Source organism: Melopsittacus undulatus, chromosome 7 (genome assembly GCF_012275295.1).
Source record: "Melopsittacus undulatus isolate bMelUnd1 chromosome 7, bMelUnd1.mat.Z, whole genome shotgun sequence".
NCBI lineage: Eukaryota > Metazoa > Chordata > Aves > Psittaciformes > Psittaculidae > Melopsittacus > Melopsittacus undulatus.
Genome location: NC_047533.1, coordinates 60,780,580 through 60,799,042, shown reverse-complemented (window position 1 = coordinate 60,799,042; position 18,463 = coordinate 60,780,580). Strand labels below are relative to the sequence as shown.

Genomic DNA, 18,463 nt, shown 5'->3' with positions numbered 1-18,463 from the left:
AATCTATGATTATTAGCCAAGAGCTCAGTAAGCTTAAGAGCAGAAACTCGGGTTAACACAACACAAGGAGTTTCCACAAGAACTCCTAGGACAGCCAGTGAAATTCAATCAGCCTGGCCTGTTTTAAGACTTCTTACATACCTGATAACCTCTGATTCTTTCCATTTCTTTGCTGGCTAGTGGATTGCTCTTTACCACACAGACCAAGGCCTTCACAGCTGCATATAACCCTTCTACATCTGATGCCATCGCTACAAGTCCCAGGATAGCAGCAGCTCCACCAATATACTGCAGTGTAGTGGCAACAGGCTTGGGGACAAATGTTCTTACACCTGAGCATAGACAAAGAAAAATAAAAATAAATCCTAATTCTTCTAGGAAATCACTGTGAACACATGCATTGATTTGCATTCCATCATTGCTTGAATTATGAAAATAGTATCACTAGAAAAACTGTGATAGATCAGAAGAGAAGGTGGAGGAAATACTGGGCTAGAAAATAGTTCATGACCTAGGGTAAAGTAGTTAAGTATATTTTCATAATGATGACTTACATACACTGAAACAATCATCCCATGTTAGTAACAAAGACGAAAGAAAAGATAGTATGCCCACAAAACTTCAAAATGTTAAAAAAAAAGTATCATTAACATTCATCAATTAAGTGACTTATCTTCTAGACCTGAGTTCTTATTGACAAGCAATTAATAATTTTTAAACATAATAATTCTCAAGCGCTCAGCTCACCTAAATATCCTATCAAAGCTGCACCAATGGAGCGTGCGGGTCCATTCAAATGCCCTGCTGAGTTATGTAGCAGCTTCACAGGTGTGGCATTTTCATGAGAAGAAATTGCCAGCTGAAAAAAAAATCCAACAAAAAAAGCAGGAGCTAAAGGGAAGGTTGTTTTTTTTTATTCAAGCATGAACATGTCTTTTGTGTTTGCCTCCTGTGATTAAGAGTAATATACAAGAAAATAGAACTATGCCAGAGTCATCAAGACATTCTCTAAAGTAAAATCTCCAGTCCCCAAAGTCTAAGGAAGATTAATCCAACTTTAAAAATAATCCCACCAGATAATAGAAAGGTTTAGGTTGAAAGGGACCTTTAAAGATTATCTATTCCAGTTCACCTCCTTTGGGTAGGGACATCTTCCACTGAAATTAGGCTGCTCAAAATGACATCCAACATGAGCTTAAACACTTCTAGGATGGGGCATTCACAGCTTCTCTGGACAATCTGTTTTCCACGTCTCACCAACCTTATTGTAAAATGTTTATCATTATGCCCAATCTAAATCCACCTTATTTCAGTTTAAAACCATTGTTCCTTGTCCTGTCACTACCTGCCCTAGTAAAAAGTCTTTCTCTGTTGGTCTTATAAGCCCTCCCTATGTACTGAAAGGCTGCAATAAGGTCTTCCCGAATCTCTTCTTCAGGCTGAACAACCCCGAAACTCTCAGTCTATCTTCATAGATGGACTTTTGAATAAATATTTCATTGACTTTTAAGATACTCTGAAGAAAAATTGTAAACCAATATTCTGGTTTCCAAATCTGAATCATGGTCAGAGGACTAAACTACCAGCTTCGTTCATCTGCAACAGGAGAAACATAGAACTATTATACAACAATATAATTTTAACTGTTTTTCAACAGGATTACAACTGCCATCTACATTAAAAGCCAAAATGCCTCTAAAAGGTGCTAATATACATAGCTATTAATAATTTCAGGAATGCAAATAAAATCTAGGAGTACAATCTCTTAAAAAAAAAAGAAATTAAAAACCCATAAATGTGATTATTGGCAGCCTTTTTGACAAGTAGATTATTATTCCTGGTAGCCTTGAGCAAACTGCCTTGAAAGAAGTTAAAAGAAAAGACAAAACAAGTACTAGATATTAAACAACTCATTTTGCAACATACCTGTTTGGCAATAGCTTTACTATCCAACTTGTTGTAAACTTTCCTTATTTTTGCCACTGTAAATGAAGAAACTGACAGCGCATAGAGACCAAAGGAGACCTTCTCTTCCGGTACCAAAGATACTGGAGAGGGGTTGATTCCTTCAGACTTTGAATCTTTGCCTAAAATTCAAGTTAAAAAAAAAGTTCATTTCAGTAATAGCACTGCTTTTCTTTTCAGTTTCAAGAGTAAAATCTTAAGCAAATTATATTGCAGAATCAGTGTAATATAGAGAATATATAGAAAGGTTTTACAAATAGCTGAGATGTGATATTGTGTTTGCATACTTTCTCACTGTACTGAAGAATACTTGGATAGCATATGAGTCATAGAATAAATCTGCTATTTAAGATAAATGGGTAATGCACAGCAAACATTTCCTTTCAAGAATGTCTACAATATCAACCTGTAAGAGCAATTGGCAGCTTCTGGCTTAGCCAAGCAATAGAAGATGCAGTGCTTTCTCATTTGAATTTTTGGAAGGCAACATTACTCCTCTACTCTATTTGTGAGTACAGCCTAAGGGGCTGTTCACTTTCCTTCCCACCTAAAGAAAACCAAAATAATCCAAAACCAGAGAACTATTCGGTACATCTGCATCTTTGTGGCAACAGGCTTTTGATAGTGGTTTGTTAGGAAAACTTAGTTGGCTGGCTGGGGTTAAACCATAACAGCATTGAAGAGAATATATAACTATATCTTTAATACTTTATATCCACTGCTCCAAACATGGATGCTTCTTGTGAGGCACTGCAAACATTATGACTGACAGCTCTCTACAACATTCAGAGTCAGTGTGAAAAAACTCTGCACCTGAAATCTCAACATTGAGATTCACTTTTGCATCTTCACTGCAGGTCAAAAGGTGTCTACAACTCCAGTGAAACACATTAACAGAATTAAAAAAGCATGAAGGCTTCTCGTCTAACACTGAAACAAGTGAGAAGCTGGATGTCCACATCACTTATTGAACCAGTCAAGTCTCTGCAAGTTTCAGAATTCTTGGTTTCCCCACAAATGAAATCCTCATTGGAACCTCGCTCACACAATTGCCTGAGAACATTCCTCCATTTCAGCAAATAAAGGAATTCCTTCTGAACAAATAACTGCTCTTTGAGGGGTCTTTTCCCTGTCAGACTCCTTAGGGTTTGGCATGGTGCACATAATGTGAACAAAAGCTGAGCCCCAAATAGAAGCCCTTTGTTCTGAGCAGGCTTCTCCCAAAATACAAAAAACTGAGCAAATCTTTGCAGGAGAAATATACTGCCACACTGAAAAACATCTGTATGTTCAAAAAATGAAGAATCCCTTTAAGTTACTGTGGCTTTCATGGGGAACATGGCCCTAGCACAAGGGCAGGAAGACCTTCAATTCTCAGAAGTGAACAAAAAAATTCACATTCACAGAATTTGCTTTTTCGGTTCTTAAAACTTGCAAACCACCAGTCAAAATGCCTTTCAGGAGAAAATATAACTGACTAGCAGACACCTAAATCCACAGTTGCTTGCCAGGTTTGTCTAGCTGTCAAAAAAACAAGTATGTGACAGACCTGTACATGACAAAAATCAATCCCCTAATGTTTTTCATTTAAGATGGGCAAGGAAACCTACCTTCTTTTGCATGATACTTCACTCTCTCACAGCCTGAACACCACTGACATTTGGGGGTGTGGGGGTGTCTGTCACTACTCCAGGGAAAGCTTTCACCATGAAAAGTAAGACTTTGTGCACTCTCTGTACTTCTCATCACTCACTGCCTCCTTCCTTGAGATGGTGATAGTTTCTCTCCAAAAGTGCTGGAGAGCATTACGGTCCTCATGGGGAAAGACAATGCAAGGACAAGACAGTTTGATATGTTCCCCATTTTTATTTTTTTTCACTGAGAAGCCCTGTGATAGCCAGGTAAAGCAACGAGCATCAGGCGTAATACTGATGTTACTGAGGAGGTACTCTAAACTGCATGGGAAGACAGGGAAGTCTACAGAACAGGAAAATCTCACTACTGACAATGGATCTTCCCAGATCTAATGCAGAATCTGTTGTCTGAATATTTAACAGCAGGACTATGGACACACATTTCTAACAAAGTTATTCACATCTGTTTGTGTTCAACACCCCAATTTCAAACACTAAAATTAAAAAGAGTAATAGAATTGCCCATATCTGTTTGCAACCAATGCATAAAAACAACCTGCTGTCACACAATCCCTTCCAGTTTGCTATTTTTTTTTTACAGTTTACCTCCTTAGACCCCTATAAACCATGACATTTCAAGATAGCTGCATTTAAAGTACAGACTATATCACAGATTTACAAATGTTATCACTAGAAACTGACAACTTAAAATGCTTTTCCAATTTCACTTTCTACAGATAAATAGCTTTAAGCATTTCTAACTGGTTTAAAACCAAAGTTTTTGGTATGAAAGCATTTCTTTCATACCTCAGTACAAGCACTACCAGAAGCACATTAAAACAGTAATTTGGATTTCTATCATCCCTGTCAATTGAGCTACTAATCTTTCTATAAGCAGATAGCTTTTTCTCTCTGCTACTGCATACTCTCCATTCTTACCTCTTATGCCAACATGCACACAAGAGATTCCACTACACCTAGGCCACATTACTAGCTGCCATTTGAACTGTACTTACATGGTACGTATACTGCTTGAAAGCTTCCAACATAATTTGGTCCCAGCTCATAAATGGTGCTGACACCTGGGGCGGGCAAAACTTCCTCCAGAAAATGTGTAGGGCCCAACCGCCACACTAATGAAGAGACCTGGCGTTGTGCGGGTGGTGTACCAATATAGGCATAAACAGTGCTGACCACAGGTGGGTTGGCAGAACCAGACCCACTAGGACTGCTATGAATATAGTGAAGCTGTAAGGGAGAAAAATATGACAAAGTTATTGGGAGAGCATGGGTACCATGAAAAGAAAGTAGGCAGGTCAGAAATCTGGGAAAGCATTTTGCAAACCAGAGGATGTACCAAATGATTGATATGTAATGCACGGTGCCATACAGCAAAAGTCAATGAAGAAGATGAAACAGAATGTAAGTGCAAAGATCAGAGATAAAGTGGCTTTCAAAAGCTGAAGGTGTGTATGGAAACACAGGATGAGAACATGCGAGTTCTGTGCTTAAAAACACTAATGAAAGAGGCTGTATCTTGATTCTAAAACCATGGTGTGCTATGAAGTCATTATTATTTGCATAAAGCAATAAGATGATCTCAAAAACATGTGTTTTTTCTTCTTTTTCACCAAGTGAAGACATGCTTTTGGTAATTATACTGTTCTGTGCTGAAGTGCAAATGTGATGAACTCAATTTTATAAGCTTTTCAGTTGGCAGTAAGACAAATACGTAAGATGCTGGCCTATACGTAAGGACGATAATCTCACAGATGTTTTCTATCTTGTAAAAATTCTGCTACCAGCTATTGAATGTAATCATGTATGTATGGCCAGATAAGTGCTCATGTATTACTCCTATAAGCTATAAGTATGTATTACTCCTATAAGTTACTATAGCCCTGTTTCTGCAAAAAAAAAGACTGAAAGATAAACTTTAAAAATCAAAATATTGTTTTAGCTATAGCAATACAGTAACATATGTTTATACTATAGCAGTATAGTAATGCTAGCTAATTTGCACCCCAAACCAGGTTTAGCTTACACTCTTAAGGACCACCTGCCAGATACCAAATGTTCTTTGGTCCAGAATACTTTGTGCTCAGTGGACAGGTTTGCAGTGCTCTTCACTGCTCTCGGCTTTTAGTCTCCCAGTTTCTTTCACCTATCCACAAAATACTTTACAACTAAATGTGTCTCATCTACAATCATCTAACAACAACACTGGACATCTCAGCAGCTGTCACTGACAAGGGGATACTATTTCTGGTATGGCAAGAAGGTTGGGAAAGCTACAACCTGAATAAATTGGCAAGGCTTAATCTGTAATCTCCCTATTATTCAAAGATAGATCTGCTACATGGTCCTAAGATAAGTCATCTTTGGCTTTTCATGAAACTTGTAATTAATCTGGTTAGCAGCATAGCCTTGCCACTCTTGCCTCACATCCAATGCAACATGTCCACTTCATTTTAGTGTTACTATTGCTCATGCCTGAGAAAGTATTTGTTATCTTCTTTTAAAAAGACTAGAGCTGGCTCTGGGTTGTATAGTGAGTGAAGACCCCTTTTTGCAAAACTCCTCATTTTTGGGGTTTGTTTTGTTGTTGTTTTTCAGGGAAAAAGGTGTATGTTAGTTTTGCTCTTGTTTTGTATGGGGTTTGTGCATATATATGGACAGAAATCTCTCCAATGAGTGAAAATGAGAATTAAAAAAATTAGTTTACCTTAACGGTGTTAACAAGCTGTCCATCAAGGTAGAGTGCAGCTGTGCTGTTCTTCAGCATGCCCTTACTCATGACCAGAACTAGGTGATGCCACTGGCCTTCCACAATGAGGTCACCACAACGGAAACGAGCACAACAGGGAAGAATTTCATAAAATGATGATTCCTCACTGAAGTCATCAGCTAAAGGAAAAGTACCAATTAGTGTGCACCAGTAGAAATGTTATCAGAAACTTAAAATAGACAAATGTGTCATTGGACTTTCTGCAAAACAATATACAGCAATACATTAAAGCCAGTTTTTAGATAGCATGTAGTTAACAAAAATACAATTAACAAGATATGAACAAAATCATATATGTAGCAAGAATCAGTTTCAAATACAAGAACTGAAAGAATGAAAAATTTGAGCTGAAATGACTTGTTTGCTCAAGTTTTTACTAACTTCCTCATGCCACCATGCAAGTCACACAAAGATCTTTTGCCGGTTTTCTAAAATGGTTTTTACAGCAGTATTCAGTGAGAAATAACAGATGTCTCTCCAAACCTACAGAGTTATATTTCACTTTTCTCACACTCTGGAGAGAAAGATACCCATACTTCCCAGACTTTCTCCTAACACTCTTCCCTGCTTCACCATGGTCTCCTCCACAGGCCCTACTACCTGCTCTAGCGTAGTTCTCTGAGGGGCCACAGGGAGTCTGTACTTGGAGAATCCCTCCCCTCCTGTTCTCAGCTTCACATCCTCAGGGCATTTTCTCTCATTTTTCCCCCCTGTTCCTCACTCCATGCAGTGTTTTTCTCTCATGTGTTTACCAGAGGCATCACTTGCCTGGCTACTGGCTCAGCTGTGTCCTGCAGGGACAGCAGTGAAAGGAGTGGGAAACAGATGCCTGCCCTATAAACAGCCAGAGTAACCTGCTCCCAGCCTCTCTGCAGTGGTTGCAAACCACAAGCTGCTAACCACCTATCCCTCATTCACCCACTTATACTCTTCAAGCATTTCCCAGGTCTGTCTTCACTAATGGGTGCTGAATTCTCTTCTCCTGAATGTTGAAATGAACTTCACTTCTCTGCACACAATTTTTTGATTTCTCTAAAAGGCATCCTTTAATGTCATACCAGAGGGCATGATGAGTTTGCAAGTGCATTATCTTCTCCATCACAAAGCAGAATGACCCACACTTTATCACACTCTACTTGAAAGCCCCCCACCTTTTCCCCCTAGACAAAGCAAGAAAATAAAATTCTCCACCAGGGAATGCTTCAACAGAAAACAGGAGGTTTTCATACCTCTCTTCATTCTTTCATATTGAAGGAAAAGAAACCACTAATCCTCCTACCTCAACAGCTGTCTGCACAAGGAGAACATTAATTTCTTTAGAAATAGCATAAGAAAAATGATAAAAGCAGAATTCTTGGAACTAATCTTCAAATACAAAAATAAACTCACGTTCTTTTTCTCAGCCAAACACCTTTAAGCAAAATCACAAGAAGGATTCTTAAACCACCCCCATTTATTCTTACAGTAGACTTTCACTACTTCCAGACCCTGCACTGGTGGCCCTGCCATCTCAGTTCTTCAGGTACTTACTTGCTCAGTACTTGAAGGCAGGTACCCCATCAATGACAACTTATCCACAGCAGGGTGGCACTCCCATAAAGCAAAATATCCTATTCAATTAAAAAATAGTCTTTCTAGTCACAGAACTTCAGATATTCTCTGACAAAGCCTCTTCAAATCCAATCTCTTTTAAAGAGTTAGATAATACGGGCTTACAAACTAAAGCCACACAATCTATAGCGCTAATGCAGACTAAAGCAACTAATAGGAAGATAAGCTTGTTTCATTCTCTCTTGCAAAAATTCAGTCTTCTGAGAAAGAAACTCTCATCAATATCTTTGGAATTTGAGAGATCTAGTTCCTTCCTTATGCTATGGGTCTTCAGTTCTCTAGCTTTAGGTTTTGAACCTGACTTACACTAAGAGAAACTGCTGCAGTTTATGAGAGAATGTCCACTTATCATGAAAACAAGGAATATTCTACAACAGTCTGCTTTGTTATTTGGGATTTTAAAAATAACAACAGTTGTATGAATTCTTTATTAGTCTCTGCTACTCAAAAGGAAAGAACAGAAGCAGGAACAGATCTTTGATAACCACTTGAAACACATTGTGTTAAGTCTGGTGAAAAGCTAAGCCTGAAATTTCTTAAAACACTGTGCTGATCCTCTCAGCTCTTCCACAGCCACAGTGCATAAATGGCCTGTCAAAACTGACTTGTTTTGGAGGCTCTGACTGAGGACAAGGTAGGAGACAGCTAAGCCTGAAACCCCTGACCATATCAATAGCTCTCTCCAGCAAATTCACTGGGCTCACCAGAGTCACTTAAGACCCTCACTGTACCTCCCGTAATTCCACCTTTGATGAAAGAAACTGAACAAAGTCTTTCTACAAACTGTATTATAACCTTTTTCTGAAAACTGATCACAGAGTTAAAACATGAAGTGGAATAACTGATCACTTTCAAATAGATAAATAAAAGGCAAAAAACTTTCAGAACCAGTGATGTAATTCCTCCTTCAACTTGTGATTTTGGGAAAAAAAAATTCTTTATATGCAGATATTGAATCTTCTTTGGAAATTATGAAAGTTCCTTAACTTCTACAAGCACACTTATATTTTGTACTTTTCCACTGGTGAAGCTGCTACTGAAGCTCCATCACACACAGTTCTTCTAGATACTAGGTTCCAATTAAAATTCCTGTCAAATTCCTGTAATATTGTCAGGATCAGCTTATAACACCACCCAACTCTTACCATAATTCTGAAGTAATTCTTCTTTAGTTGAAACAATCAGTGACCGGTCCTTTGCTGAGAGGACAATGGCAAGGCATACATAATGCTGCTCTGAGGAGTTTGCACGCCGCACTACAGTAAGAAGTCTCACAGGATGGCTATTAGGAGGTGTACTAAAATGTTCAATACAAAACCAAGTTGAGTAGCTTAAACCAGATGGTGGTGGGAAAAATCTTTCACCTAAAAACAAAATTGAAAGCCCATTATACAGCTACAGTAGCTAGTACTTAAGATACCTACCTGTTCCTTTTTTCTTATCAGCTCAGTTGATACCAGGTGTGCTTTCTTCAGCCTTTCCTTCACAGACTTCAATGTTATTTCTTTCATTTCTGAATCAAGCTTGGAGGAAAAGCCACATAAAGCTACACTGCAGGGGTTTCTTTCAAAACGAAGTAAAACAAGAATTACATACTTTTTCCTCCTGTTCTAAAACCAAACATCAACTCTGAAGCTGTGCTTGTTCAGAACAACCTAGTTTCAATCCCCTAGACAAAAAAGTGGAAATGGATCAGGCCCTCAGAAACTGCTAATATCTTGACGAGATTCTTCTGTAAGTGTGACTCACTGAAGATCTCTACCACATACACCTGACCCCATTTCACCTCCTTAGGTGTTCTCACAGAATAAACAGCTCACAGACTTCAAGCAGTGTATAACACCAATTCCTTCTCACTCCAGTAAACCTTCAACTTAGTTTTTAGACTTAACAGCTTTTTTAACTAAGCAATGATGTTGAATTAACCCTGCAGCACACCAGGTTCCTGTAAGGTAACAGCCTACAGTGAACAAGCATAAGGGATAGCAAACAATTTTGATGGGATTTTTGTGACAATGTAACTACAACTGTAATAAATTCAGGCAAGAATTCAGCAGAACAAAGTCACAAGTACACAGTTACAATTCATACCACAATTCCTATGCTCTTCACACTAGTTCCTCAACTTCTTAATGCATCCAGATTCATTATTCATACACCTCTCTCGATTACAACTTAACCTCTTGGTGAAAGCCTTGCATTTTAAAGCAATCACACATTTGGATTTTATATTGTTTTTCATGGACTTGGGGGCAAAAAACAATGGGAACACACACACACACACACAAAAAAAGACTTAAGAAATTCTCAATTATGAGTGTATAACAACCAACATCATACTATCACTTCATGGCCAACAAAAAACTATAAGAGAACTAAACACTGGATACAAAACACTGCTAACAGTCATACTCAAGTACTTACCGGTTCCAATTCCACTGACAACTGCACCATCAATAAGTCCTGTTGTAACAGCATTATTTGTGGGTGCATTATGAGGAGCCAAACTTGGCAAGAAAAGGCAACTGTTAAAACAGAAGACCAGTAACACATCAGAGTCTATTAAAGTCAATATAATCAGAGTTCAATTCAAACTAACTATAGCCTAGGAAAATGCATCATAAGCACACCATCTCTCTCCTTGATTTTATTTATGAAAATTAGAAACAAATTGTCGAGATTTCTCTTTGTGAAGCTAAACTACCTCCAGTTCAAAGAGCTTTGGCAGCGTATGTCTTTGTTGTAAAGGCACAAAGACGTATGCTAATGTGGCTCCATAACACAAGGTGCTCTGTGAGTGACCATAACTCGCTTCAGTATTTGAGACGTTCTGGGCTCTCAAATAGGATGGCTTAGCTAAATACTAAAAGGATCTGGTAACTGCATACCAGTGTTCTTATTTTAAGTGTGTAAGCTCTCACAGTAATGTTACAGTTCACCAAATTAGCTGTTTGGTCCTTACAAGAGCCAGTGATACTGTGGACACAATGGAAACAGACATGAGTATGTCTCTTAGGTACTAAAAAGATTATAAGAGCCCAGATGGTTTCAGTGACAAGCCTACCAGAGCTCAAGTGAATCCCCACAGGAGTTCAACTTCCAGTTTGTATAAATTATCACAGACAAAATGATTGCTCTTCCACTTGATGAAGAATCATCATTTTGTTGACATTTATACTTCAGCAGGCTTGTTTAAGTACACTGTAGCTGAGTTGCCTGACAGAACTAGAAGTTATTTTGTTCTCATGTAAGCTATAAAGAGTTAACTTGACCACCCATCTTGAAAGCAACAGCAGTCCATGGTTCTGGTTACTGTCATCTTCCTTTTGATTACAGCTCTCATTATGTTCTACTTCCTTTTGAGAATGAAAGCACCTCTCTCAGCAAGTGTTAGAGAAAAAAGTAATTAAAGGCAATACTGGGTGCTACAAGAAAAAATTAGTTAAGCAGTATATTTAGATTACGCCTCCAGTTTTTAATATTTTTTTTCCAGTTCTTTGAACTCAACATAGCTGCCTTCTCTGTTTTACTTGTATTGCCAAATTTCCCATTCCCACATTTCCAAGTTCCTCAACAATTTCAAGTTGGCTTCAGAACATATAAGCCATCCAAATGTTGCACATAAATCCTAGCAACTAATCAGTTTCTACAAGGGTATGTTGGTGCTCCTTTGTTTTAAAAGGCAGGTGGAATCCAGAATGGAGAGGGTGCTATCGATGTTTAGATACATACCTACTTCTACTTTCACAGATGGCAAGCAAGCATTTGGTTTCAAGGCATTAATGAATGACAGAATAGAAATTTATGTAGCTTGAAGTTTTTCCTTTCCTTCCTACAAAGAATTCATTTGTTTCTGGTTTGCAGTCCATTAAAAATTACAAGTATTTCTCTGAAAGAAGAAAGTAAGAAAACATTGCACTGTGTCCCATGTTATTAGGGAGCACTGTGGCACCTTACCCAAACCCTTCAAGAGAAGTGTCAAACTCAATGAATGCTGGCGTAACTGATGATCCGTGAAGCCTGATATCATGTGGGGTTGTCATGGAGACCAAACACTTCACTCTCGTCAGGGGTACTGTGCTCCCTTCTGCTGGCTTGAGCAGGCTCTTGCTTATTCGATAGTGGCTGTCTTCATGCAAACTGAAGACACTGTCAGAACCCAGACCTTCCATTGAGGTAACCATGCTATCTACAGTAGAAGGCAAGAAAGAACAGGGCATTGCAAAAGCAAGGCATTTTCAGGCTATTTACTCATGCTTCTCAAGTACTGTTTCTAGTACAATAGCTGAATTGTCAATCAGCAATTGAAAATAAATGAATACAAATAAATATCACATGCTTTGGAAACTTATCAATTTCCTTTGTACTACCCTTTACTGAGACTCTCCTATGCTACAAATCAGCTAAGCTCTAAAACTCAGGGATAACAATAGTAAAGAGCACATGTGGAAGAGGGGTTTGGATCAGCTGAAGCAATCTGACAGTTACAGACATTCAGTGGAGTTATCAAACTGATTTATTGAACGACTGGAAAACAGACGTAACTTTCCAGTGTGAAAGTCATAGCTGATGAGTAATTGCTGACAGAATACGAATTCTATCAGATGGATGTACTCCCGTGACAGGATACCACCGAAAAATACAATGAAAATTTCCACTGCGTAACCGCATGTCTGTTTATCTATGATCTAGGAATATAGTGAATAGGCTATCAAAATACATTGTGAATACCTTCCCACAGTGTTATTTCCAGGACTAAAGCTGAAACTCAGTTGTTGTAGTGTCAACCCCTCCATTGTTTTTAAAAAAGCTAATGTAAGTCTATCCTTTTTCTTTAGAATTTTTAAGTTACCATATGATCATAATTCAGCACATGCTGACCACATACTATCACAGGTTTCCAGTTTACTAAGAAAACAAACACATTAAAAGTGAGTAATGTAGTAAACCCATTGTGAATATTTACCATGAAAAATTAATGGATGGTTAAAAAGGGGCTGCTGAGTTTTAAATAATTAAGAGTGGATATTCCAGCTCCAGTTTCTACCTCTTTAATAAGAGAAATAATTATTACATTGAGATTCTGCCAAATTACATAAATTGTGCTTTTCTTTCTTTTTAATTCTATTTGTTTTTCATTGTTAGTAATGTTAATAGCCACGTTCTTGAGTTTAGCTGAAACAAATTATGCTTTAATGTATGAATTTCAGTTATTTTATCTGACACCTTACTGAACCCATGAGACACATTATATATATTTAACAACGTGACGCTCAAATGAAAGTATCTGAGAAAAATATTTTTCCTTTTACTGTTAAATACTGCAAACATAGAATCTACTCAAGACTTAAAAGCAAGCTACTATCACACTTAATAGTTACTGTTCCTAAAAGTAAAAAGACTTATAATTACCTCTGTGGATATATATTAAATACAATTACTACATTCCCTCTACTTTTATAACTTCTACCAGTCAAACTGTTCTAATGACTTCACATTTATACAAAGCCAGGGCTAAGTTAGGTTTTTACAGATGCACATCTACAAATCTTATGTAAGTGTGCAACTGGGGGATGTCAGTTAAAGCATTCTTCTTGCACATTTCTAGCACTACAGCACCTACTTCTCATTTCCGGTTCAAAACTCAGTGAGCTGGGTTTGTGCACCCGGTACTGTTTCAACAGCTTTTTGTCCCAAGCTCCGCAATTCAAAGGATTTCCCAAGCGTAAAAATTCCCTAAGAAGGAAAATAAAAAAAAGATTTACAAATCATTTTGTCTATTTATTTGCCTAAAATGACATCAAATTTAGTACCATTTTGTACAAAGACAGTAATGGTAATAAGCTTAGCTTTTAACTAATTAACTAATGCATAATTACAAGAAATACATTTAAACCATCTGAAAGCTTTGAACACATGATCTCAAAAGCTGATATCAGAAAATTTGATAAAGCTCCCAACTTCCTTTTCTTAATTGCAAGGACTTAAGAAGAGGCTGCCACATCCTGTAAGAGTACGTCAGGACACTCACTGATGCAAATTCAGCAAGCTGAACTCATGTGGAAAGGCAGATCATACGCTGATGTAAGTGACCTCAGCTTTGTTTTATCCCTGTGTTTTATTTGGCTCAGGGCTCACTACAGAGCTATTAACAACTCTACTGCCCTGGGTTCAGCAGTAGCAGTCATTTTTCTCCTTTTTAGTAGCTGGTGCAGTGCTGTGGTTTTGACTTTCAGCCTGGGAACAGCATTGGGTTTAGTTGTTGCCAAGTAATGTTTAGTCTTACCATGGACTTCCTGAGTCTCATGCTCTGCCAGGGAGGAGGGGAAGCTGGGAGGAAGCAGAGACAGGACACCTGACCCAAACTAACCAAAGCGGTATTCCATACCACAGCACATCATGCCCAGTATATAAACTGAGGGGAGTTACCCGGAAAGCCCAGATCACTGCTCAGGTCAGACAGGGTATTGGTCGGTGGGTGGTGAGCAGCTGTATTCTCTTCCCTGGTTATTTCCCTTATCGTTATTATTATCGGTGGTAGCAGTAATGGTTTTGTGTTATACCTTTGTTACTGGATTGTTCTTATCTCAACCCATAGGAGTTAGATTCTTCCAATTGTCCTCCCCATCCCCCTGGGACAGGGGGAGTAAGGCTGGGGGGAGTGAGCGAGTGGATGCATGGTTCTGAGTTACTGTGCTTAAACCACAAGATCTAACTATAGGTAACTGTAGTATCTATATCTACAGCTACCTAGGCTATCAGTATTTACACTTGTGATATGACTACCAACAAACATGCTTCTTGTATCTGTGCCACAATTGATTCTGCATGTCACTGAAGTGAACTGAGCAGCTGTCCTGGTTACAGGTCAGCCAGTCAGATACCCACAGGAGAAGATACAATTAACTTCCTTATCCCAGCATCACAGGATGGCTTGGATTGGAAGGAGCCTTTAAAGATCATCTTGTCTAATCCCTCTGCTGTGGGCTGGGACATCTTTCACTCTACTGGGTTGCTCAAAAGCTCTCTCTAACATGAGCTTGAACACTTTTAATGATGGGGCATCCACAGCTTCTCTGGGCAACTTGTTACAGTTGTTGTCTCATGACTCTCCTTGTAAAAAAATGTTTTCTCTATGTCCAATCTCTATCCACAAACTTTTAGTTTTAAACCCTTGCCCGTGGTCCTGTCACTACGGACCCTGGTGAAATATGTCTTGTTTTTAATAAGCCCCTTTTTATACTGAAATACCGCAAAAACGTGTCCCCAGAATTTAGCAAGCATCATACAATTGGATGGGTATTTAACAAATTGTTCAAAGTATGCTCATAAACTTTTCAAGCTTGATTTTCTAGTACTAGCATAGATGTACAAACCTACTTGCATGAACATGCAGAAAGATCAACTTGTTAAAGCTACTTATCCCCAGATATTTCCAGACAACTCTTCTATCACATTCCTGCATTTCCTTCACACAAACTAAAGTGCTAAACGAAACTGCTGGCCTGAAGCTTTTCAAGTCTAAGGTATTTAACATTGCACAGAAAAGTCAAGGATTCCATTCTCATGTTTCCTCTTCCTGAGGACCTAGCAAGGAATGACATTTTTGATAGCCTCTCAAGATTTGCAAAAAGAAAGCAAGCATTTAACTTCAATACAATCTCCATGGAAAACACCAAATAGATTTCCCTTCTCCATACTTCTCCCTCTTCCCCAGACTTACAATTCCCAAAGTCTCCAGGGTTACATGCTGATTAACAGAAGCAAGACAGTCTATTTGATTAGAAATCAAAAGGAATCCTGTGCAATCACTACCACACAGGGTAACTTTAGATTTCTACCAATCTGAGCCATTTACAGCTAGCTAGCAACAGTGCAGGCAGCTGCTCAGCACAACTGGACCTTCAGTGCTATTGCTCTGACCTCAACACCATCGGCTGTAGTGCCTGGGATGCCAGCCTTTCAAACATCCTTTGGAGTGGAGGATGCAGTGAGTGGTCCTCATCAGCCAGAGCAGCGCTGCATCTCTGCAGAAGTCGTGCATGGAGCCCAGCTTCACACATGACTTGCTGATTTCTCTCTGTGTGTACTAGAGACTGGAGGATATTTGCCACTGCCAGCTGGAGATCCAGTGCATGCTGAAATAAAGAAGAGCACACAACTTGAGAAGACACAAGCTGAGAAGACAAATAAATGAAAGCTCTTATGCATAATAATGAAAAGGAAACTACTATTAGCAATAAATACATAAAGCATCCTATACTTAAATATATGTGCATATGTGTGTGTTGGGGGAGGGCATGCACGTGTGGTGTGCGTGAAGAGACACTTCCATCTCTTTACAGAAAAGGGTAAGTAATATGATTATCATGATCACTGTAAAGAAAAAAAATCAGATAGGGATAAGTTAAACTAACCTCTACTTTTCACCAGAAGAAATGAGTCAGTTCCCTGTTCTTCAGGGAAGACATCTCAAACAAAAAATACTTAAGCAACTTAAAAAATGTCCAACAAAACCTTTATACAAACCACCAGTAGAGGTTTTGGCTTGGGAATTGTACAATGAAGGCAGTACAATTCGTAACCTAGAACGTATTCCAGCGATCTCAAACAACACATATACACCAAGCTATAATGTCCAATCCTGTTTCCTCCTCATTAACACCTAATATATCAGAAAAACATGAATTAACCAAACTGCTTGGAAACTTACTTGATGGCCTTATAAGACCTTTCTTTAGATTTACATTGTTGCCAGGAGGTTGAAAGAGACAAACAAAACAGTCTATGAAAAGTAAAACAATTTCTATCAGACCTCTATGTCACTAGTTAGTCATATCAGAGAATCACAGAATTTGGGTTTGGGTTGAAAGAGACCTTAAATATCATCTAGTTCCAACCCCCTGTAAACCTTCCACTAGACCAGGTTGCTCCAAGTCACATCCAACCTGGCCTTGGACACTGCCAGGGACGAGGCAGCCACAACCTCTCTGGGCAACCTGCTCCAGCGGCTCACAATCTCCACTATTTTGGTCTGTAAAACATATTAGTTTCTCAGCAAAAAACAAGAGGACATCATCAGTTTTCCTATTTCCCACAGCCATCCTTTTTTACAGTCACTCTCTAAGCTTAAGACGGTAAAATTTTTCCCTACCTCTGGGTGTGTAGCTGATCCAACAGAGGCCAGAAGATCCAACATTGCAAGCATAGCACCAGGGTGGATAATGACTGCATCAGAGCTTTGTACGGATGAAGGTCCTCCTGTTTGGAGTTTCACATCAGCTATGTTTTTCTGAGGGCAAACAGGAGGTGTTGAAACAGAATGATATGCATGCCTGCAGGACAGAAAACATCCCATGGTTACAACACCTGTCTCTTATGAGCTTTGAATTTTTCAAACAGCTGTGAAGTTGAACTGGCCTATAGACATTACTGCTGCCTTCCTTCTCTTCCCTCAGTTAGACCAAGTGCTTTCCTCTTCTCAAACCTGTTGGACATGTTTCCCCAAACACAATCTGAAATTGTTTCAATTTCTCAACTATGTTTGAATTCAGAAGTCTTTTTCCCCAGGTGCTACGGAGTTTGAAGGTTGCATTTACTGCCTCCCTCTTTTCAGTCTAGTTGCAGTGGCAGCACACAGCAACACCAGCATGCAAGCTACCACTGTGCCTCTTCTGGGGGATGAATGGGTTTCTCCCCATTTGCTTTTCATTAACAGCTGATTATAAAAAAAGCTAACACAGAACTCTTGGCAATCTCCAATTAGCCTACAGGAACAGAAAGTTGGTCTCGGTGTGTATTTGTGCCAGCAGTCCATATGCTATCAGTCCACGACTGCTACGGCAATTTGGTTTTACATTTTAAGCTGCTTTAGTCAGATCAAGGGAAAACACGCTTTGGCAGACTGGCTTAGAAGCAACCACTTGTGCTGAGAGCTGTAGAAACGTTGCTCATTGAAACTCTGAGGTATCGGCTTGATGCCACTCTCCTTTCAGCACATACAAATACACAAACAGCATGAGCAGCTTACTGAACATATGCTTTCAAGATGGCACTTTAGAAGCAAAAGATAGCTCAAAAGACTCATGCTCACCACAGAAAAAATCTTCCCAAAAACCCAACCAAATCCATCCATATTCTCACAGTACTTATCATATATGCTTATTTGTAAGAAGAAATAAACTATGTAACAATTTTTCTTGAAGAAATATTGCCTGCTGTTTTACAAGCAAATACAGCTAAAAATGGTTCCCTTCCTTATCAGATCACCTGAAAGAGGCATTTCCTCTCTCCTATTCTCAATGACAGAGGTCTACCTAAGTCCTAACCCTAATAGAAATAACAGAGACTCACTGTGCATCACCCATTAGGCACTTCCAACTAGGAAATCTGTTCCTGTGAAAAACAGGACATAGATGGGAAATGAGGAATGCTGCAAGTGCAATTCTGTCCTAAACACCTTGAA

At 38.8% G+C, this 18,463-nt stretch overlaps 1 protein-coding gene across 1 annotated transcript in view; it reads right to left on the bottom strand.

Annotated features, from left to right (window-relative positions):
- Positions 1-18,463, bottom strand: part of WDFY3 (WD repeat and FYVE domain containing 3) — a 115,656-nt gene that overhangs the window by 56,136 nt on the left and 41,057 nt on the right. Inside the window, exons 13-23 of the mRNA XM_005146574.3 lie at positions 17,153-17,333; positions 15,922-16,136; positions 13,618-13,734; positions 11,956-12,183; positions 10,423-10,523; positions 9,144-9,362; positions 6,325-6,506; positions 4,616-4,847; positions 1,927-2,087; positions 748-859; positions 142-332 (exon numbers count right to left, since the gene is read on the bottom strand). Of these exons, the coding sequence (XP_005146631.2) occupies positions 142-332; positions 748-859; positions 1,927-2,087; positions 4,616-4,847; positions 6,325-6,506; positions 9,144-9,362; positions 10,423-10,523; positions 11,956-12,183; positions 13,618-13,734; positions 15,922-16,136; positions 17,153-17,333 (1,939 nt within the window). The remainder of the gene's footprint in view (positions 1-141; positions 333-747; positions 860-1,926; positions 2,088-4,615; positions 4,848-6,324; positions 6,507-9,143; positions 9,363-10,422; positions 10,524-11,955; positions 12,184-13,617; positions 13,735-15,921; positions 16,137-17,152; positions 17,334-18,463) is intronic.